The sequence below is a fragment of the Pseudorca crassidens genome, chromosome X, assembly GCF_039906515.1.
Source record: "Pseudorca crassidens isolate mPseCra1 chromosome X, mPseCra1.hap1, whole genome shotgun sequence".
Lineage (NCBI taxonomy): Eukaryota > Metazoa > Chordata > Mammalia > Artiodactyla > Delphinidae > Pseudorca > Pseudorca crassidens.
Window position 1 is genome coordinate 42,519,859 of NC_090317.1, and position 24,299 is coordinate 42,544,157.

Genomic DNA, 24,299 nt, shown 5'->3' on the forward strand with positions numbered 1-24,299 from the left:
CTAAAAGCAACACGTATCTCGTTTTCACTGAAAATGTGCTCAAGACACACCATCAGGACTTATCAAGCAATAATAAAAATTATTATTCAACCTTAGTGCTAACAAAAGCAGAATGATTTTGAAATTAAGACTAATGGTTATGGTTTTGATTTCAAACAAGTAAACCAGATATTTGATATTAATTATTTTTAATGAGATATGATGATATATGAAGTATACTACCTGTGAGCTTTAGTATCATCAGTGTTAAGGTGAGTGGGTAGAGAGGAAAAAGAAAACTAGATTGGCCATGAGAGAAGAGCTGAAATATGGGTATGTGGGGATTCATTTTACTGTCCTACTTCAAAATTTCTATAAGACAAAGCAGAAAATGTACCAATTCAATTATCTGCTGTTCTTAAGGAAAAAAAAAGCATATAATGGTATCCTGGCAACCAAATGAATAAACTGGAATGTTAAAAATATTAATGTTATTCACCCATTACAAAGGGAAGTAACATTTTACCTAAATCTAGTATCTATCAAGCTATTACTAACAAACACAGATAATGTAATATAAACATCCCACTTACCAAGAGATTCAAACTGATAGTGAGGGAGAAGGTAGAGATTGTCAGACCTAAGTAACAGTGATTCTATTAAGGTTCTCACATCACAAGAATAAAGAAGCACTCTGAGGGATGATTCTGAAATTTATACTTCTACGTATCTGTAAGCACAGTTTTTAAAAAATGGATTCTTTAAAAATTTATGTCCCAGTATTGTCACTTAAAATTGATTTTGCATCAGAGAAGGATAAACTCATAGAAAGCTCCATGGTATCACTCTTTGCAACAATCAAAACAGAAACTGGCACCCAATTTCCACATTATTCAAACATTAAATTGTATTCATAGTCAAATGAAATAGTCAATATTTGAGAAATTTCTCCATTAAACCACCAAGTTGCCAACATAGATAGTGGCTTTAATGAAGTAGAAAATGAAATACAGCTCACTCTTCCTCTCACACCAATCACTAATAAATGATTAGTGGGCAGCAGTTCTGAGTCACTGATTACTGTTTATTGGTAAAATGATGATAGTGGTCGCTGCATAAAACATCAAATATCTAGATCAGTACTATCCAACAGAACTTTCTGTGATGATGGAAATGTTCTGTATTTTTTCCAATATAGTAGCCTCTCACCGTCTGTGGCTACTGCGCACTTGAAGTGGTGCTAATGGGACGAAGGAACTAAATTTTAACTTTAATTTTAATTCATTTAAATAGCTACACGTGGCTGGGGCTACCATAATGAACAGCATATACAGCTCTAGACTACCTAAGAAACACACAGACACAGACACTTCACTTAATATCTAACTCATTTATTAAAAATTGAAGATTACAGAAAAGCATGAATAATATTGGCTTTATTAAAGAAGCTCAGTTAACTTACCTTTGACTAACAAATCAAAGCATTTAATATCACAAAAGAAATTTTGAGCATGAGGTCGATTCCAACCTCTGAAATTAAAAACAAAAGCAAAGCAGTTAAGACATTTTCCGAAGGAGAGAGCAACCACAGACCCCCCTCTAGTGGCAGGAGATAAAGTTGCTGCTGAAAAGCTGAACTGCTTCTGCACCTATACATAAAACTGCTCACAGACATTTATATAATTATAACTTAAAAAGACTCTAGAACAATACATAAGGAAAATAGATCTGGTTTTTTGTAAACACTGTTAGACCTAATTTTCACTTACTATGAATGCTAATCTCTCTAGAAATCTGATCTTTCCAGGAAAAAAAATGATTTGCCAATGACATTTAAGAAATTGGAGCTTTCACAAAACACAAGTTTATGGAGCCTTAACCAAACCATGAGCAAAAGAAAAGAGAGGAATTCTTCTCTGTTGATAAATGTTCTGGGATGAGACATGAAAAGGAGTAGAACCAGAAGTATAAAGTAGTAAGCAGCAGTGGGTTTGTAAGAATTCATGGTACATCAAAAGAGACAGTTTAAAATATTACAAGAGTTCTTAATAACCAAAACACTTTTCATTCTGATAATCAGTTTCAAAAGACAGCTCTGCCACATTGCCATTTTAATTACAACCATATATACTCATTTAGATTTAACTACTGAACAACTACTTTCAAGTACAAGAAGAAACTCAAAATAGAAATGACTTGTATTACAGCTATTGCTTTTCCCTCACAGCTTCAGGAAAAACAGCTTTTATATACATTGTAGTAAGTACAGAATGTACAGAAGACAGTTATATATACAAAAGTGCATTAATATAGTAATACATTTAGCAGAAATACAGGACAAAAATCCTGGTTAACAACCTGATACATTACAGTATTTAAGACTACTTGAAGATTCTCCAAACCAGTCAACTTCCTACTTGCTTTGGTTATGATATTGATGCTACATAACTAACCTTTGAAACTAAAACAAAAAATTGAAAATTTTAACCGTCTGTGAAATGTTTTACATATACTTGTGTTTATCCTTAATAGCTTTTGAAAACAGTTCTATAAAACTCCCAACACAAAGATTTAGAATGGATAATACCTATATCTAAATTAGAGTACTCAAAGGAGAAATGAAATTGATCCACTATAGGAACAGACATGGTCTGCTCCATTCCTAAAAGCCTCAGCTTGATAACCTAACCCCAAAGTCTCAACTTAAATCCAATTGGTCAGCTACTATTAAAGAGCAAGCAGCTCCACAAAACAAGCCATGGCTTCAGGCCACTGTTCCTTAGAACAATTCAGAATAAGTAAGTGTTAACTTGTCATTTATACATATTAATTCTACATCTACCTTTATATAATCAAAATGCATATGTATAATTAGAACAACTCTCCTCTTTTCTACCCCCATCCCTCACCACAAAAAAATAACACATATTTCCACAGGTTCCATTGACCACAAAGATGTAACAAAGAAATTTAACAATAAAAAGTATTACATATTGAAATCAGAGAAGACCAAATCAGTTCCTCCAAGTTCAGTATGAATATCTAATTAAAAATTAATTTACCATTATGTGATCTAGGTTACAACATTAATAACCTTAATTTAAAATATAATTGTGAAGGGGGGCTGAAAACAAATAATTTTAATATTAGAAAAAATATGAAAATAAAATTTTAGTGAGTCAACTCAGCTATACCATGCAACCTCCTTACTCTTTTTTATCCTTAAAAAAAATTTTATCAAAGTATAGTTGACTTCTTACTCTTAATAGCCAGTTAACCTAGAGGAATTTTCATAGTTCCTTCTAAGCCTTTTGGAATAAGTAAATAAGTTATTTTCCAAAGAAATAAGAATTAAGCATTTCTAAGGAGCTACGTTCCAGATACTGACAGGGATGCCTAGGTCTAAATATCTCTCAGATACTTCCTGCTACTTAGCATAATTTCATTGTAAAGATAAAACTTATCTTACTTTGTCAGACTTAAAATGAATCCAAAATTACCACAGTACATGTGTATACAAATACTTATTTTCTACCTAATAGTCCTTTTAAGGATTAAATTTACCTCTAAGTTTAGACATGTTGAATGTCAGTGTAATCAACATCACTACTATTATTTGAATGTAACTGGAAATTTTCCTATCAACCATCTCATACTATATACTGACTTTAAGTAACCCCCTCCCAATTTGAAGCAAACGTTTTTTCTTCTAGATAGAAGTGCTAAAAGGTAATTTGTTAAAGGGAAAAGGAATGTTCAGCTATTACATGAATGAATACAAAGAATCCCTAAAGTTAACAAGAGAATCAACTTGCCATATAATCTCTGTTCTTGAAAGTATTTTTGCCTTGAAAATTATCTTTCCAGAGTTATCTGGTTTTAAAAAGTATTCTCGGGAATCCCCTGGCAGTCTGGTGGTTAGGACTCTGTGCTTTCACTGCCGAGGGCCCGGGTTCAATCCCTGGTCGGGAAACTAAGATCCCGCAAGCCACACAGCGTAGCCAAAAAAAAAAAAAAAGTATTCTGGTTTATGACTTTTTTCAGGGGAAAAGATAAAAGAATACATTAAGCTATACTTTAGTTGACTTCAATGTTCTTCCATGATCTAGCTGGGCCAAAAATCAAGTTATGCAAATGAAACTTGAGATCTGAAGGTTTTTGTTTTGTTATACACTCTTATCATTGATTACATAGCTCGACTTAATGCTTTTGCTTACTGATATCCAACAGCATGGGCATTTTATAAAACGAATTAAAACATTTAGATTACTTTTGAGTTTGGAAAAGCCTGATATTGACGAAAAGTACAGAGTTCACCTTTAAGGCACATGAGGCTATATAGAGTAAGCCACAAACAAAAAATTTTGCTAGAGAATCCTGGGAACAAGACTTCTATATTTGTCATGTACTAATATTTTTGGCTTAAATATGAAGACATTTGATCAATTTCACAATTTTTAAAGCTCATCAGAATCTGGATACCTTTATAACAATAGTTTCTTAAAATTTTTCCTTCATGAGGGGTTTTAGCACTTTTAAGAGCTAAATAAAATGAAATGTCCACCCAATTCATGGAGTCATCAAATTACAAGTCAGTTTCTGGGATTAATTCAGCAATATCTAGTTAACCCAAAGGACTGACGAAATGGACAAAACTGCCAACACACCTAACTAAAAATGAGACAAGTCTCAAGAAAAAAAAGTTATTTTACTCTAAGTTCTTCTTGGGATAGAATGAATTAGCCCTTTATACTCCACTACACATTATACTACATTGTCTTACTTTAACTCCGTTGCAAAACTGTGGAAAAAGACATGCCATTTTGTTTAAATTCAAGGTTCACACTTTTAAAAGCTGTGGTAGGGACTGACAGGCTTCTATGAAATCTTTTTCTTTTCCAGTTTTGTTGAGATATAACTGACATACATACAAGATCTCTAATAAAATGTTTCTGGATAAATCTGATGTGACTTTATCATGCCCTTAGTTAACAAGGCTAATTTTTTATCATGCCCTCAGTTAAGAAGGCTTATTTTTAAAAGGAAAGACTTATTTGCTCCAACATCAACTCTCTACAGATGAGAACTGACACTGGAGCAAATAAATCTCACATTTTTATTAATTGGTTAGTTGGGGTTTATATTTAAAAAGAAATAAATATTGAGTTGGATTTGTTTTAAATTGAACTCAGAAAGAGACCAGACTCAATTTATTACTTATTCCAAGAAAGAAATAATTCAAACTTGAATTACCTACAAGAGGCAATAAAACCGAAAAAAAAGGAAAGCACATTAACAAAGACGAGAATTTTTTGTCTTTTTCTGCTGTTTATTTGAGGGGGGGTTAGGTAGAGAAAAACTTTGTAATCTCCCTCTTCGATCATAAGCAAATCCAAGTTGCTTAATTTCTTTTCTTTTCATTCTTTCAATCTCTTCCAAGCCAACTTAACGAGCTATCTCTAATTTATGGTACCGTAAAAACAGCGCATCCAGTTTACACAAAATTTCATGGCGCACTTTACTATAAACACTCAAACCTTTATAAACTTTAAAAATTGGCTCTGTGGTGCTTTGGTAAACTTGTTTAATAGTGACTTAAGTTAAATCTAGGGTAATAAGACTATGTGACTGTTGGGAGAGTAGAGGAATTGGTCTTATTAGGAATTTCTTTTACTGGTCACTGTCAAGTAAACTGTTTCTAAGTATTTAATAGATAAATGCTGCTCTATGATTTCCAAAAGTAGCCTGTTTTCCTTGAAGAGTAGGTAAAGAAAACAGGCAATCCTTCCCTGGAATTTTGCTTTTGCTAAGAGCAGGTAGAGAATTCATCTGTATTTGCTCTTCTCTCCATTTACTCTTCATATATTTGGAAGGGAAAACAACGAGGTGGACCCTTTCTGTCTTCCTCAGAATATTCTGGGATCTATCCCCAAGCTCTCTTTGGGCCCTCTAAGCTAGTTAGAAGCACAAAGAGGGGGTAGGAGGAAAGTCAGAAGGACTACTCCAACTGATAACTGTATATACTTTTATTTTAGTAAAAATTTAAAGTATGAATTTAGTAGTCTTCGAAATGTTACAACCATACCACAGTCCTCAGCAAAGCTGCAATATATCAATTTTTTTCCTCAGTTTCAATTCTTTAACCTTTGAGGAACCAAAATAAAATCAAAATTTCAAAACACATGACTGTAAGAAAAGGTTAAGCCTTTCTATCAACTGAGAATTAAGAATCTAAGTTGTTAATCTTTTTAACAGGTTACTTGATATGATACAATGTAAAAAAAAAAAAAGTAGGAATCTATCAACCGCTGACTCTAGAGTTTAAAAAAGTATTGATTAGGGATTCCCTGGTGGCGCAGTGGTTGAGAGTCCCCCTGCCGATGCAGGGGACACGGGTTCGTGCCCTGGTCTGGGAGGATCCCACATGCCGCGGAGCGGCTGGGCCCGTGGCCCATGGCCGCTGAGCCTGCGCATCCGGAGCCTGTGCTCCGCGACGGGAGAGGCCACAACAGTGAGAGGCCTGCGTACCGCAAAAAAAAAAAAAGTATTGATTACAACTCCTCCTACAAAATTATGATTACCTCCCAAGTTTCCACAACAAAAAGAAAATTATGAAAGTCAGAAAGCAGCTTGATTGTCAGTAGTATCAGTTTCCTTTTTTTTTAACCCATGTGAATGTTTAAAGATGTGTGGAAAAATAAAAGGAATCACACTACTTCTAATGTTCATAACAAACTCTCCATGAAAACATTTAAAGGGACTCCATGATTTCACATTTAAAATTAGAGTTCTATTAGTAGCCAAGAAGCTAAGTTTTTTTTATATCTCACTGCTCAGTGTATTTCTAGCGATTTATAGAGTTTAGCAGAACTGTAAGGGTTTTCTTTAGTTAATTTTGAACATTAACCTGTTCACATGCCAGAAGCTGTTACACCAAATATTTAAAAATTAGAGCTGTGCTGAAAATAAAAAGACCTACAAAAGAACTTGATAGAGATATTTTCTGCCTTTAAGGCAGTTTCACAGCCTAAAATTTCAAAAAGCAGTGGAAAAGTAGAATTGGTTGTTTTGCTTAATTGATTTCTCCTTTTGAATATTAATCAACATAGCATCATGTCTAAAATTCGCCACTAGTAACATTATTTTCTCAGTAGTCATCACTTGCAGAAAGGATTCTGAATTTACATAAAGTGAAAAACAAAAACAAACCTAACGAAAGGTATCAGGGCCTGTTTTTACACCTTTGAGTTAATAATTAATGAAAACAGATAGAACTAAACCTAATGAAGGCACTATTGTAAACAGCAATCCACATCCTACCCCAACCTGGAAAAAAGATGTCCACTAGGAAATGAGAATTATGCTATGGCCCTTTAGAAAAACTAAACTAAGAAATCATAACATTAAGAAGGAAACTGAATTATGATCTCTACATATGTATACTGACATAATAAACTATTTGTCAGCAGTACCTTAAAGTCTTCTAAACTGTAAAAGTACTAGTCTTTGAAAAAGCCCACTTAACCACCCTGAAGTTTAAATAGTTAAAACATTTACTAAATCAGTGGTTCTTAAAACTAGAGGGTGTGGCAGAATAACCTGGTGCCTGTTAAAACACAATGCTAGGCCCCTCCCACAGAATTTCTGATTCACTAAGTCTGGGGTGGGGCCCAAGAGTATGCATTTCTAATAACTTCTCAGCTGATGCTGAAGCTGCTGGTCTGAGGACCACCTGCTGAGAAGCACAGACCTAAATTATGAATAGTACATCAGCACAGCCCTAACCAACAAAAGTTTGGTCAAGATGCATGTAAACAAATAAAGATAGAATAATGCTTAGAAAGAATGCTGATAAATTCACCCTTATTACATCAAAACATCTACATCTGCTTCGTGGTCTTCCTCAGTCACTTTCAAGGACAGCACTTCTTCATTAAGGAATAGCCCACTGAGCCTCTCCTTCCGAGCCTGCCTCTGCTCTTTCAGCTGCCTCTTGCGTAAGGCCTTCTGCTGTAACTTCCGCTGCTTGGATCGCTTCTGTCAAAATAAAAATTTCTAAATCAGTAAGGTTCAGTTCTGGCCTATCTACCCCAGAGTATTTTATGGATCAAATTCTATATTTTCTGATTAGAGATGTTCAAATTCCTCTGCAGTACAATCCTGGTTCCAGTAAGTGAGCCATTAGCTTAGACATGAAAACGATTCTTCAAGATTCTATTTCAATGGTATTTGACTAGTGAATCTTCTTATAAGGAAGGGTTGAAACTTATCATTTGACTAGTTAAGGACAACCAATCATTTCTAAGACTTTTTTATATCAAATTAAGGCACACTGGTGTCAGTGCAGAGGAAACATGTAGTGAACAATACTGAATACAAATATAGAGAACATTGTCAAAATCTCTAATGCTTATGCTTTTAAGGTGCCTTTCATCCAAAAGCACTAGCAATTTTACAATGGCTGGGAAAGAACCATGTCTTTTTCATATTAAGCAAATACCATCTTAAAAGTCCATTAGAAACCCAGTGGGTACTCTATTCCTTGTCACTGGCAAACTGATGCCAAAAAGGAATGACCACATATCCAAAGAAAACACGTGGCAACCAACAAAGCTGGCTATGTTTCTGCTACTTTGGTAAGAATCAGGGAAGAAATCACTGTGTATCCTTGTCACCTCTGGGTTCCCAGAGTTATAGAGAAACCCTTATCATCCATAAGTTGGCTCCACACTGTCGCCACTGCAAGGAACCGAACTCCCCTGCTAAGCATCACAGAACCATTCTGTACACATTTAAACTTCTTATTTATGTGCCCAATAATATTATACAGAATTTTTTCAACTGTCAGAAGAGTAGACAGAAATTAGAGAAAGCATGATTACATTTTAAAAAGAGCTAAGAAGAAACATTCAAGATTAAAACATTAAGAAAACATTTAACACACACAAAAAACATACAGAACATTTTTAGGAGCTAATAGACAGCAACATCAGCAACATAGTAAGATCCGCTTAGTAGTAAGCTGCAGTCAGTATTGCAATCTTGAGACTCACTCATTATTTCCATCAATTTATCTTACTTAAAACAGACATAAAAATCAGATAAAATTGAAGGTAATATGGCTGTGGGTTAAAACAGCATTTCAAAGCACTCAGCCTAGAGGGCTTTGATCAATAGGAGAGAATCCTGCTTGTTCAATTAAAACCAAAACCCACAGGCATCTATACAGCAGGATAATTATAACTCTTCAAGAAATTTATATGAAGGAATACTAATGTTAATATTGAAAGGTAAAGTTTTGTATTGATTAGACGTTTTACTTTTGAATCCCGAATCCGCTCTGCTGCACTTGCAGACAAGTTGCTGTCACTGTGTGCTCGACTCATGTTGGCACTGGAGTTTGAAGCAGAGTTTCCAACACTGGACCCACTGCTGCTTGCAGAACTGACCATGCTGGCACTGCTGCTGCTGGCACTGGCACTGGCACCGCTCACTCCACTGGTGCTTGCGCAACTAAAGTTGCTTCTCTTCCAGGCCTCTCTTGCAGGCCGTAGGCGAGGGCTATGCTCCTTGATATAGTTTCTGACCTTGGAACAGACAGACAATAATTGGTTACTGCTGTTCCTCGACATTCTGCCTTCAGAATAATGGAGAAAAGAAGAATATTGTACTTAAAATTGTCAAATGTGCTACAGATGCACACAGGTAGAATATAAAGACAAAAGAAATCTCTAAATGCAGAAACAAGTACCAGAAAAATTGACAATGTTTAAAATTCTAGAATAGATATTATGGAGTTAGATTTTTAAAAGCATATAAAATATAATCAGTAAATGGAAGGCTACTAGCCTATAGAATTTAGGATTATAAGAAAATAACACTCAGAAATAGAAACTAACAATAAAATAAAATGCATAAGAGTAGGCATTTTTTAAAGGTTGCACCTTAAGATGATTTAAGTAAGCTGCTGATTATATCTAAGATTAGAGTGTTTCCTAGATCTTAGCTAGGGGCCCACAGTACCTGTCTTCAAATGCAAGGCATCAATTTACCATACTAATGAAAAATGGGCTGGAATGTAGAAAATTATAGTATGTCTGTTGAGAGAAATACTGAGAGAAATTTTTCATAAATCATGATAAATGCAAAAAAATAAAAAGTAGAACATAAGTACTCATTCAGCTATGTATCAGAGAAAGAGAAGTAAAGCCTATATTTAGAAGATACCAGAAATGTGTACCTCAGAATAGGAGAAGGAAAATTCATTGTTTTACCCTAGCCAGGCTCAATTACTGCATAAGACTATTCAAATCCCCCAGCTCAGGTGTTCACTCAAGTACAGCTCTCAATAATCAATATTTTGATTCTGTCAATTGGTCTTCTGTAAACTGAGTTAGAATAAATCTATAATTTAGCCTAACCACCCCTAAAATTGTGAAATTAGGTTTCAAAACCTGCATAACTAAAAAGCAGGTTCTAGATCCACATGGTCCCAGAAAGGTACAGCCAGGTAAGATGTACATGAAACCTCTTAAAACCACATGTTCTAATATCACATTTCATAGCAGTGATTTTGACCTTAATTATTTATGTATTTACATATGACTATTCAAGTATACATGTTATAAAACAATGGTATTTTCAATAGCTGTACAATCTGTATTTTCTTTACATACCTGCTTCAGTTTTTCATCTGTGAGACAGTTAAGTTCAATAATAAACTCACTGTCTGTAGGGGATATTTGAGCAGAAGGATCAATTATTTTAATAATATCAAGTTGCTCCCGAAGACCCATCTCAGTACTGACTTTACGACTCAGATACTCAATATATTCCACCTAAATGATGAAAAATTACAATAAACAAGATCAATGCCAAAAGCTCTGATCTTTTAGTGTGTAATTTTTAATGTTTTAAATATCAGAAGCACTTAATATTATATTTGTTCCCTGCAAAGCAATTAGTTAGAACTCAAATTCATATTTACTAAGCAATCCACATTTATCCAGTAGCTTTAAATAGGCAATAAATCAAGCTTCACATGTATGTGTTTTTTGTTTGTTTGTTTGTTTTTTGGCCATACCAGGCAGCATGTGGGATCTTAGTTCCCCGACCAGGGATCAAACCCACATACCCTGCATTGGAAGCACGGAATCTTAACCACTGGACCACCAGGGAAGTCCCCCACATATATGCTTTTAATTAAGAATGTTGAGATCGCTACCTGTTCATCATTTGTCATTGCACTCCAAGGAAGTTCATCTAAATTCAGGTGCTTGTTTTTCTTTTTAGGAAGCAGGCAAGGTGAACTTGGAATACTGGGTATGACATCAGAAAGTACATCACTCCCACTGGCAATGTCACTGCCTGGTAACTTTATAAAAATAAGGAGAAGGGGGCAGGGAAAGAAAAATTTAAAAAAATGTAAATGCCACATGTTTTGTATTGATTAAAAATGACTTTAATAAAAGACTAATGACAAATACAGAATCAGAAGACATTAACTCTGATCCACTCCTATTTTAGACAAAGCAGCAACATCAACATACTCTTTGTATATACAGTCACTTATTCAATGAGAGATATTTTCCAAAAGCTTAAAGTCACAATCAAGGCTTGTTAAAATGCTAACTTGAGAGTCAATCATCATTAAGGTTTTAAATTCATAATGTGAATGTAGGCTAGGACCCACACAGCATAATGAATAAGGAGCAGTAGACTCCATCTCAAGAGACCTGAGTGATCTGCCACCACCTGGCTCTTTGCCAGACACTGTGCTAGACATACTGCCAATATAAAGACAAATCATGGCCCTTGTCCTCATGTCTGTATTCATAACCTCGAGACAATTAAACTAATTTAAAATATGTTGTTAATATAAAGAAAAATACTTTAAAGACCAGAAGTATTATAAAAGAAAAATTGGAAAAAAAATGGCAAGAGACAACGTGTAGACAAAGGAGAAAGCAAGAAGCCTAACACACAGAAAATCAAATCAGCAAAAATATGTGCTATAATTTTATACTGCCTATTAAAAATCAGTTAGAATGGATTTAATCTTTTAACAGCTTTGTTGAGCTATAACTGATATACAAAGAACTGTACATATTTCATATATACAATTTGATGACTTTGGACATATGCATACACCCATGAAAGCATCATCACAATCAAGGTAATAAACATATCCATCACCTCCAAAAGTCAGAATGGATTTAATTTTAAATAAATGTGTTTAAGTCATTTTTCAGAAAGATAAAATATTTTCTTCTACAATGAGTACATAACAATCTTCAAAAATGATGTTTTCGGGCTTCCCCGGTGGCGCAGTGGTTGAGAGTCCGCCTGCCGATGCAGGGGACACGGGTTCGTGCCCCAGTCCGGGAAGATCCCACATGCCGCGGAGCCGCTAGGCCCGTGAGCCGTGGCTGCTGAGCCTGCGTGTCCGGAGCCTGTGCTCCGCAACGGGAGAGGCCACAACAGTGAGAGGCCCACGTACCACAAAAAAATAAAAATTAAAAAAAAATAATGTTTTCATTTTTACAATGTACAAAACAGCACCTTTTTGTTGTTTTGGTTCTACAGACTTTGCAATTATATCTGAACTCTAGGTGATTACTAGGCTTTTGAAGTTACCAAAAAGAAAAGCCACTTTATCCATGCAGATTACTGCAATCACATGTGTTTGGCCTCCTATTGTACCCACAGCACTGTAACAGGTACAGGGAATCCAAAGGAGCCTAAGTCATGGTCCTTACATAAGAACTTTATATTCTAATTGGAAAGATAATACAATAGCACAAACATATAATTTTTGTGCTATAATATAAATATAGCAAATAACAAACGCATGTCTGAGATGACAAGTCATCAATGGAAATACCTAGCGTGAGTTGAAGCTACAAGATTAAAGCTTAGAGAACTACAAGGGGGCAGGCACTGGGGAGTCAATTGCATAGAAGAGATGAGTGAAGCCACAAAAAGGGGGTTGATCACTACGCAAGGTGACCATGATGTTTAGAATGAAGTTATCCAAGTTAGCTATTACTCTTAAAAACCACATTTTCACTTTGACTGTCATTGATGAATCTAAGCATATAAGTGACAGCCAACAATCTGTATGACTTCCTTTAAAATCTCACTAACTAACACTTCTTGTTCACCCTTAGCTCAAATGTTATCTAGTCAGTGTAATGAAAGAATGATTGCTGAATGCACACATGAAGGCCATCTCTTTTTCAGCCTTTAACGTCAGTAAAACATTTTGCTCTTTTCCCTTTGAAAAACTTCAAATCACAACATTACTATGTTGAAGATCTCCCTGGGGTTCCTAAAACAAAATGAGATGCTCCTTGTCAGATGAAAGGCCTCCCCTACTTCAAGCTCCTTTGATAAATTAGGTAGAGAAAGGAACTCTCAAAGTATCTATACTCTCAAAACTTAAGAAAAGAATTCACCTGTAGCCTATATCTGCTAAGTGCCAGACTGTATGTTAAGCATTTTAATTTGTGCCTATTTTTTTTTTTTTTTTTTTTGCGGTACACGGGCCTCTCACTGTTGCAGCCTCTTCCGTTGCGGAGCACAGGCTCCGGACGCGCAGGCTCAGCGGCCATGGCTCACGGGCCCAGCCGCTCCACGGCATGTGGGATCCTCCCGGACCGGGGCACGAACCCGTGTCCCCTGCATCAGCAGGCGGACTCTCAACCACTGCGCCACCAGGGAAGCCCCCTAATTTGTGCCTTTAATTATGTTTACATGTTTGTTGGGGGGGTGGGTGGAAAAATATAGGCAATTAATGGTTCTTTGGCCATTTTTTTCTGGGGAGAGGTTAAAAGACCCCAAACAGAGTTCAAATCAAATCCCAGCCCCACTGCTCACTAGTCATGTGATCTTCTGTAGGTTAGTTCCCTTCTTTGAGCTTCAGGGTCTTCAGTAAGTTATGGTTACTGTCATCCATCTCAAAGGACTGTTGAGAGATTTACAAAAGGTAACATGTCTGGCACATGGGTGATACTCAATAAATCGCAGTATGCCCCTTTTTCTATACCTTGCCATGGTTTTAAACCCTTTTTAAAAAGGAGCATAAACCCTCAGAGAATATCTCATGTTGCTAAAGTGGCTGGGTTAAATTTCACAAGGTAGTCTCTTGGAATGACAGCATGGGGAAAAGGAAAAGGTATTCAGGTAAGGAGAATAAGTTAATAAAACCATAGGTGGAAGAAAAAAACACAGGATGAGGTTAAGGATACCAATATAATTAAAACAGAAAATCAGTGCTAGGGATTTGAAAGTTTAACAAACGAACTAGAGCTGTTATATGATATGAAGAAGTAGACCAATACCATTTCTAAGTAGAAGTAGTAATGATGAAATTTGTCCTGAGGGAAGATGAGTTAAAAAGCAGTATGGGGACAAAATAGAGGAAAGACTGGAATTAGGAAGCTCTTTTCTTGTGATCTGGGCCTGGACTAAGATAAGCAAAAATGGAAAGAAAAATGGGAGCAGATAGGGAAATTTTCAAATGAAATACAATTTATAAGACTATTTGATAACTGAATGGATAAGGATAATAGTCAAATGGCCATATGTGAGACCAGAAGAAAACTGGCAACATTTCATGGTCATACAACCCACCCTGGTTAACATACAACCCTTAAAGACCTCATTTTTTATGGCAAGAGACCTGAAGTAATGTTATATGGATCTTCTAGTCCTACACCTCATTGTACAAATAAGGGAAAAATGATATCCAGGGAGGGTCATACGGTTAGTGGCACCATCCAAAGAAGGACACAAGTCCAGTGCTTTCGACTATGTCAGGCTGTCCTGCCCTGCAGGTAGTTTGGAATGAGAGAAGAATGCAATTTGGGATATGGAGAGTTTGCAGTGATAATGAGAAAAGCAAGTACAAGTGTCCTTTGAAATGACAATAATCATTTTACAATACACTGTAAGACATGTCACAAAGCAGAGTCTTTCTTTTCCCCCCATGGAAACACTGTAATTGGAAGTTGCATCACTGATCAAGGACTCAGCATCAGATAATGGGCTAGCATTAAATAATAAGGTCATTCAACTGGAAATGTCAAGTAGTCAATTGGAGATAGGGGATTAGAGCTGCAGATATACAGGAGAATTAACTGTATGTGCTCCTGTGTATTTATTAGATCAGCAATTTTCCATTTTATAACTGATAATATATTTCAGGATAAAAATGCTTAATAATTCTCATCTCGTATTTTTCATGGACAACAATATTTGGTATATCTATATTAGAATCAGTAATTGTGACAAGTAAGGAGAATTAAATCAAACCTCTGCCATATTTTCTGCAGTATGCAGCAAAATTTTATGAGTAAGCTCATTTCTTTAACAGCTGATGTGCAATTTCAAACTGTACCTCTAGGTTTCAAGCATGACAGCTGAATTACTCACTCTTTAAATTTTCTATGCTTTCCTGCTCAACAATAAAATAATTTCTCAAGTTCTAAGACTAGTCAAATATATCCTTAATAGTAAAAGGACTGCAAGCAAAGAAAACTATCAACAAGGCAAGATGTTTTCGTGCTACTTCAAATGCTAAAATGCTACTTCATTCTAAGGTTAAAATCCTGCCTTGCCAAGCAGTTAGCATTTCTCTTCCCAGAGAATCTATGAATCATTTATATTTACTTTAGTAGTAACTGAAACATCTGTCTAAAAGAAAGATTTAAACAGATGCAGATTTTAATCACAACAGAGGTAATACGAATTTTTAAACTACAGTCAATGATTTTTAGCCTACATTAATCCTAATACATAATTTGTAATTATCTTCTGGGGTAATTTACTGTTCATGATTATGAGATCCCACAAAGACAAGAGAGCATTTTAAACCTTTCAGCATATTTAAACAGCAAATATCCATGGTAACAGAGTACCTACACTCCAATTTCAGAAGTGGAAAACACATTACTAAGGCAGGCCTTATTTTTGTTTCAGTGTTGTCAGTCATGTGCATTAACAGTGAGTGGTCGGGGATAGTTTTCCACTCTACTCATAAAATGAGTGAAGAAGTCAGCAATTAAAATTAAAAAGCACCTGCCATTTTGCAACATTATGGATGATAACTCTAAATTAAGTCACATGAAATAAGCAGAAAAAATATTTATCAGAATTATCAGAACTCCATTTGCTTATACTGTGTTAAGAAACCTTGTGGTCTTATTTTCAATACAAAGTGTGCACTTTAAAAAAATGAGGCACTGGGAAGTAGGGAAGGGAAGGAATGGGAGCTTGGGATTAGCAGATGCAAACTATTATATATAGGATGGATAAACAACAAGGTCCTACTGTATAGCACAGGGAACTATATTCAATATCCTGTAATAAACCATAATGGAAAAGAAGATGAAAAAGAATATATATATATATATATATATGTATAACCAAGTCACTTTGCTGTACATAAGACATTAATACAACATTGTAAATCAACTATACTTCAATAAATTTTTTTAAAAACGAGGCACTGAAAAATAAAAAAAGTACCCACACAAAGATGCTCACTGCTGTGTTATCTATAATAGAAAAAAAAACTGAAACAGAGGTAAATAGTGGAATGGTTTCATAAGTTCTGACATACTAGAGTACCAGGACTATTATGTAGTCATTAAGTGAATAATTTGCAGATCATGAAGAAGTTTATATGTTAAATGAGAATTTTATTATAGTATCTTATCCAGAAGGGAACACTGCCCAACTCATTCTATGAGGCCAAAGTGATACAAAGACATCACAAGAAAGGAAAACTACAGACCAATAACCTTTATGAAAACCGATGCAGAAGTCCTCAACAAAATACTAGCAAACCAAATCCAGCAGCAAATTAAAAGGATTATATACCATGACCAATTAGGATTACTTCTAGGAATGCAAGGGTGAGTCATCATACAAAAATCAATGTAGGGGCCTCCCTGGTGGCGCAGTGGTTGACAGTCCTGCCAGTGCAGGGGACGTGGGTTCGTGCCCCGGTCTGGGAGGATCCCACATGCCGCGGAGCGGCTGGGCCCGTGAGCCATGGCCGCTGAGCCTGCGCATCCGGAGCCTGTGCTCCACAATGGGAGAGGCCACAGCAGTGAGAGGCCCGCGTACAGCAAAACAAAAACAAAACAAAACAAAAAACAAACCAAAAAATCTAACACCCTTTCAGATAAAAACACTGAACAAACTAGGAATAAAAGGGAAATGCTTCAATATGGTAATAAAGGACATTTGTGAAAAACCTACAGCTAACATACTCAAAGGTGAAAGACTGAAAGCTTCTCCCCTAAGATCAGGAAAAAAACCAAGGATGCCTGCTTTTGCCACTTCTATTCAACACTGTACTGGAGATCTAGCCAGGGCAATTAAGCAAGAAAAAAAAAAAACTATCCAGATTGGAAATGAAGAAGGAAAACCATCTCTATTCACAGATGACATGATTTAAATATAGAAAACCCTAGAGAATCCACACAGAAAAAGAGAACTATTAAAACTAATACATAAGTACAGCAAAGTTGCAGGTACAAAATCAATATACGAAACTCAACTGTATTCCTATACACTAGCAATGAATAATCCAAACAATGAAATTAAGAAAACAATTTCATTTACAACTGTATCAAAAGAATAAAATGTTTAGGAATAAACTGAACCAAGGAACTATAAAACTTAAACACAGAAAACTATAAAACATCATTGAAAGAAATTAAAGAAGGCTTAAATACATTCCAGCCCATGTTCATGGACTGAAATATTTAATAATACTGTTAAGACAGTAACATTCCCCAAATGGATCTACAGATTCAATGAAATCCCTATCAAAATTCCAACTTCCCTTTTTGCAGAAATGGACAACCTGATCCTAAACTTTGATAAAGAAGAACAAAGTGGGAGAACTCACACTTCTTGATTTCAAACCTTATTACAAAGCTAGAGTAATCAAAACATAAGGATAAGGATATCCTGGCATAAGGATAGATATATGTATCAATGGAATAGAATCAAGAGTCCAGAACTAAACCTATAAACATCTATGACCAATTCATTTCCACAAGGGTACCAAGACCATTAGATAAGGAAAAAATTAGTCTTTTCAACAACTGGTGCTGAGACAACTGGATATCTACATGCAAAAGAATGAACTTGGAAGTCCTACCTTATGCCATATATAAAAAGTAACTCAAAAGGATCAAAGATCTAAATGTAGGAACTAAAGCTCTAAAATTCTAAGAAGGAAAAAGATGAAAAATCTGCATGACCTTGGAATAAGCAATGGTTTTTAAAATATGACATCAGAAGAACAGAACTCTAAGAAAAAATAAATTAGACTTCTATAAAATTTAAACTTTTGTGTATTAAAGGACACTATATCAAATGAAAAGACAACCTACAGAATGGGAAATATTTTTTCAAATCATGTATATAAGAGCCTAGTAGCCATCACATATAAAGTACTCTTACAATTCAACAATAAAAGACAATGCAATTTAAAAATGGGCCAAGGATCTGAATAGACATTTTCCCTGAAGAAGATATACGAATGGCCAATAAGACATGAAAAGATGCTCTTCATCATTAGCCATTAGGGAAATGCAAATCAAAACCACAATGAGATACCACTTTACACACAGTAGGATGACTATAATAAAAAAGACAGACGATACCAAGTGTTAGAAAGGATGTGGAGAAACTGGAACTTTCATGTATTGCTAGTGAAAATGTACAATGGTACAGCCACTTTGGAAAACATTTTGGCAGTTCCCCAAAAAGTTAAACATAAAGTTATCACATGACCCAGCAACTTCCAGTGTATATCCAAGAGAATTAAAAATATACATCCATATAAAAACTTGTACCTGAATGATCATAGCAGTATTATTTATAACAGCCCCAAAGTGGAAACAATCCATCAGTTGATGAATGAATAAACAAAATGTTATGTATCCATAAAATGGAATATTCAGCCATAAAAAGGAACTGTTATGGACTAAATGTTTGTCACCCCCCAAATCCATATCTTGAAGTCCTAATCCCCAACATGATGATATTTGGAGGTGGGGCTTTGGGAGGTAATTAGGTTTATACGAGGTCATGAGGGTGGAGCCTGTGTGATGGGATTGGTGACCTTATAAGAGGACCAAGAGACCAGAGCTATCTCTCTCTTCCACGTCTATGTGAGGATACAGCAAAAGGCAATCATCTGCAAACCAGGAAAAGGGTGCTCACCAGAACCTGTCCATGACGGCATTCTGATCTTGGACTTTCAGGCTCCAGAACTGTGAGAAATAAGTGTTTGTTGTTTAAGCCACCCAGTCTATGGTATTTGTTACAGCAGCTCGAGCTGACTTAAGACAGGAATGAAATACTATATGCTATAACATGGATGAACCTTGAAAACATTATGCTAAGTGAAAGACCCCAGACACAAAAGTCCACATATTATATGAGTACATTTATATTAAATATCCAGATAGGTAAATTCATAGAGAAAGTAGATTAGTGGTTGCCAGGTGATGGGGGCAGGGGGAAATTGGGACTATCTACTAACAGGCATTGGTTTCTTTTGGAGTGATAGAAATGTCCTGGAATTAGATAGTGGTGATGGCTGCACAACACTGTGAATATATTAAAAATCTCTGAATTATACATGTTAGAATTATTAAAATGGTATATTTTATCTCAATTTTTAAAAATTTTTATCCAAATCATATTTACAACTGTATATGAAATAGAAGCATTTGAAATAAAATAAAATTTAAAAACAGAGGGGCTGTGGATTATATTTTCCTCTTTAAAAACCTCTTAATTTTCAGTATAGCATTGTTTATAACAAGAAAAAACTGAAACCAACCTAAACATTCATCATTAGGGAACTGATTAAATTATGATGCAGTTATCAAAAAGAATGAGACATAGTACAGGTAGTTGAAAAAAGCAGAGGGCCAAACAGTGGCTGAAGTGTGATCCCATTTTTGTGTGTCTTTTTTTTTTTTTTTTTTGGTGGGGGGTGCCCTCACCAAGCAGTATGCGGGATCTTATTTCCCCGAACAGGGATCGAACCTGTGGCCCCTGCAGTGGAAGCGCAGAGTCTTAACCTCTGGACCAGCAGGGAAGTCCCTCTGTGTGTTTTTAACGCTGTGCAAGCACACTTGTATCTGCACAAGCTCTTATCAGTGGTAACCACAGAAGAGTGGGACTTGGAGACTTATTTTTAATTTTATGCTATTTGGTATTATTTGATATTTTAATAAAAATTGTTTGAAATAGGGCTTCCCTGGTGGCGCAGTGGTTGAGAGTCCGCCTGCCGATGCAGGGGACACGCGTTTGTGCCCCGGTCCGGGAAGATCCCACGTGCCGAGGAGCGGCTGGGCCCATGAGCCATAGCCGCTGAGCCTGTGCTCCGCAACTGTTGTGGAGAGGCCACAACAGTGAGAGGCCCGCGTACCGCAAATAAATAAATAAATAAAAAATAAAAAAAAATTTTTTTGAAATAAAATGTTTGATTCATCCTTTGGAAAACAACTTCAAGTATTTAGATGGCTTTCAAACATAGTAGATATTCAAGTATTTGTTGAATATAACAGTTGCTGTATGCAAGGAACGCTTCTTCAAACGTTATTGTGTTTTACAATCAGAAAACGGATGTTGCCATAACATGATCTACATTTTCTGAAAGACTGTTTGGAAATGCTGCCTTATGATGAGTGCAATTTGCCACAAAGCCATTTTATGTGGTATATGTGCCACAGAAGAAAAAACATTGTTAGGTGAAAAACAACTCTACATATGAAGAGAATACAAAATGAGAAATTATATTCCTAATAACAATGAAAAATTATGTATTATGCAGTGGTTTGTGATCTTAGATATATAACGTGACCTTGATGTAAAGGTATTGTGCCTATAAGGACATGAAGGCCATTTATCAGTAAAGAGAAAATTTGCTTGGATTAATGCACACAAAGGTACTAATGATATATAATAATAGGAACATTATACAATTAAATTACATGAAAATGTACAAAAGGTATCTGTAGCGTGAGACGCCTAAAAGGTACGTTAGCAAAAATAAAGGATACATATTTCTTCTAATTCTTAATGCTGTCAGAGAATCTCCAGGACTGAATAAACATTGGAGAAATTTACTTTGAGGTAGAGATGAAAATACCAAAACAGAAATTCATACTTCTACTTATGGAGTAATGATGGCAATATAAGAAAAAAAATCCTACCTGCCATTCAAATTCGCTATCTGACCAATCCCAGTATGTGCTAATAGAAGAAGAGACATCACTGCAGACACTCCCCTCAGGGAATAAATCAAAAGACGTGAAGTCCTGATCATCTAATAGGGAATAGCAATCATCTTGATCTCCAACAGAAACTGATGAAAACAGCTCCTCACTGCATTCTGAGCTGGCCACACTTGTTCCACAGGAAGTTAAGTTCCACCTTAAAAACAACACAAAAGAAATCACAACAGAAACTACAGAACCCACACAATTTTAAGATACAAATAGGATACGATTATTACATTTATGAGGAATATGAGCATATTTTTAGATACGATAATGATATTGTGATTATTTTCAAAAGAGCTCTTATCTTTTAAAGATACATACTAAAATATTTATGAATGAATATGTCTGATATTTGTCTCAAAATTATAAGGAAGGGGTTGAGGAATGAGTCGGGGTATAGATAAAGCACACTGCCATATGTAATTGTTGAAGCTGCATGATGGGTATATGGGGTTCAATACACTATTCTCTACTTTCCTATCGGTCTGACTGGAGCCGGACTGAGTTCAAATTCTTGCTCTGTCACTTGCCTGCTGTTTGATCTGAAGCGAAACAAATCCTCCCCAAGTCTGGGTCATCATCTTTAAAACGCGGTTACTATTTACATTATATGAGAATGCATACAGAGCACTCAGCAGACATAAAATGTGCTCAATACATGGCAGCTATTATTATTAAAGGAAGAGAGTAGCCAGTGCAGGGCAGAGAAAAGCACCAACAAAGTACACAGGTAGAAGCTCAAAGTGTTTCTTATATTTAAATAACTTTTACATATCAATGATATACAGGATCATTGCAAAGATGCTGGAACAAGAAAGGAGTGATGAATAAGACTAAAATGACCAATAATTCCACTAACTAACAATAAATGATCCATAATGTTTTGGCACTTTTTTCTACAAGAATATGTACATTTTTACAGAATCAGCATTGTGTGTGTGTGCGTGTGTGTAGATAGATATTAGTATCCTACTTTTATTCACTTAACATTATATACTGAACATTTACCCAACTATATTACTTGAAAACATTTTAATGCCTATATAATATTCCACTGATTCAATGTATCATAATTTATTTAACATTATTCCTTCAATAATAGGTACTCAGGCTGTTTCCAATTCTTTTTTTGGTATTACAAATAATACTGAGATGAAACCGTTTTGTTTATAATTATTTATATAAATATATATAATCTCTCAACATAGATTATTTGAAAGGAAATTACTGAGTCAAAGAATATGAACACTTCTAAGGGTGACAGTATACTTAGCCAAGTGCCTTTTCCGAAAAGGCTGCACTAATTTGCCCTCCCCAAAGCAGTCCATAAAAGTGCTCATTTCACCACAACCTTAACACCACCGAAATTTTCATTTTTAAAAATTTTACCTAGCTGTTAGGAGAAAAACATTTTTATATCAATTTTTATTTCTTTGATTACTGGCAAGAGCAAAATTAAAAATAATTATTAGCTATTTTGCTACAGCATTTTACTAGGTGTTAATATTTTCCTTGTTGATTTTGTTAGAGTTCTTTATATGTTAAGGATATTAACATTTTGTCTGTATTATTTGTTGCAGGGTTATATTTTTTTTAAATTTTTTTATCTTGAAATCTACAAATCTGTTTTCTCTTATAAATTTCCACTAGCTTTATATTATTAATGAGATAATCTTCATTGCTTTGGCAGTAGCCTAGGGAAATTAACCCTTAAGACATGATTTAGTATATCTGATACTAATAAGGTACTAAAATAATGACTTCCTGAATAAAAGCTTGTTATTACCTATCATTAGGTTGTTTCTCACCTTTCATTAAATCCAGTTTTTTCCTGAATCGTGTGTTCATTTTTTAAACTTCCCCTCTTATTTTATATAGCTAATCTTAATTCCAAAGTTCTTGATTTACAAAATTTGGGCATCCTGACAATTTTATGGCACCTTTTCCTTTGTACTAAAGGTAAAGTATTTTAAAGTACTGAAACACACACACACTCTAAACTATTATAGTTCAGTAATATAAAAGCAGAAGTCAACAAACTTTTATAAATAGGCAAAAACCTAAAACTCACCTAAGAATCCTAGAATACCTTGTAACATTACCTAGTTTCATCACGTGATTGCTAGGTAAGCAGTATCCTCATTTTTTAAAAATCAACAAACCTGGTAGAATTAACCAAATTGCCTCAGTCATGCAATAAGGCAATAGAAAGCTGTGAATGACAATTACAGTGAAAGTTCTGTCCTTTCACACACTCAACAAACATTTAGTCAGCATCTTCAATGTGCCAAAGCACTGTGTCATGTGTACTAGGAAAAGCTGTTAGATAATTGTTTTTAATAAGAATTTCTTTTTAGCTTCGAAAACTTAGTAGAAATGTGTTTCCCTTCATGAGTAATAATGACTCTTTTTTAAAAACTAAGCCATATTTAATAACCTAATCATTACATCACTGACAAGGGAGTCAGGAATTTGCTTGGTTTTGTGCTCTTACCTTAGGGCAAAATCAGGATGTTCCTCAGTTTTCCAGATCTATAACTTTATAACAGATATTGCAAGGTTCTGGGTATTCTTAGAAGCCTTAGCTCCTTGTTCTTTTCTTTTTTTTTTTTAAATTAACAGTGGCAAGGAAATTGGTCTCATACTTGAAACAATCATTTACAAAATAGAAAACTAGTACTTTGAGTTTTTTAAAAATTCTATTATCTTCTAATATGCAAATATTATTTTAAGACAAGGTAGATAAAAACCAAGTAGGAAGTACTTTCATCCACTGCTGGTGGGAATGTTAAATTGGCACTGGCATAATCTTTCTGAAAAGCAATTTGGTAGTGTATATACAAAGAGCTTTAAAAAGGTTCATTCCTTTGGACTCAGTAATTGCCTTGCTAAGAATCTATTCCTTTCCCCAAATAGAATTTTGGAAAAAAGATGTATATACAAACATGTCCAAACAATATTACAATAGCAAAAAAAGGAAAAACAAATGCCCCCAAA

General features: G+C 35.1%; 1 protein-coding gene across 1 annotated transcript in view; it reads right to left on the bottom strand.

Annotated features, from left to right (window-relative positions):
* Positions 1-1,349: 1,349 nt before the first annotated feature.
* The window catches only part of FAM199X (family with sequence similarity 199, X-linked), a 28,420-nt gene continuing 5,470 nt past the window's right edge, over positions 1,350-24,299 (bottom strand). The window contains exons 2-6 of the mRNA XM_067724425.1: positions 21,234-21,453; positions 11,204-11,353; positions 10,656-10,817; positions 9,300-9,566; positions 1,350-8,016 (exon numbers count right to left, since the gene is read on the bottom strand). Coding sequence (XP_067580526.1) covers positions 7,846-8,016; positions 9,300-9,566; positions 10,656-10,817; positions 11,204-11,353; positions 21,234-21,453 — 970 coding nt within the window. The 3' untranslated portion in view covers positions 1,350-7,845. The remainder of the gene's footprint in view (positions 8,017-9,299; positions 9,567-10,655; positions 10,818-11,203; positions 11,354-21,233; positions 21,454-24,299) is intronic.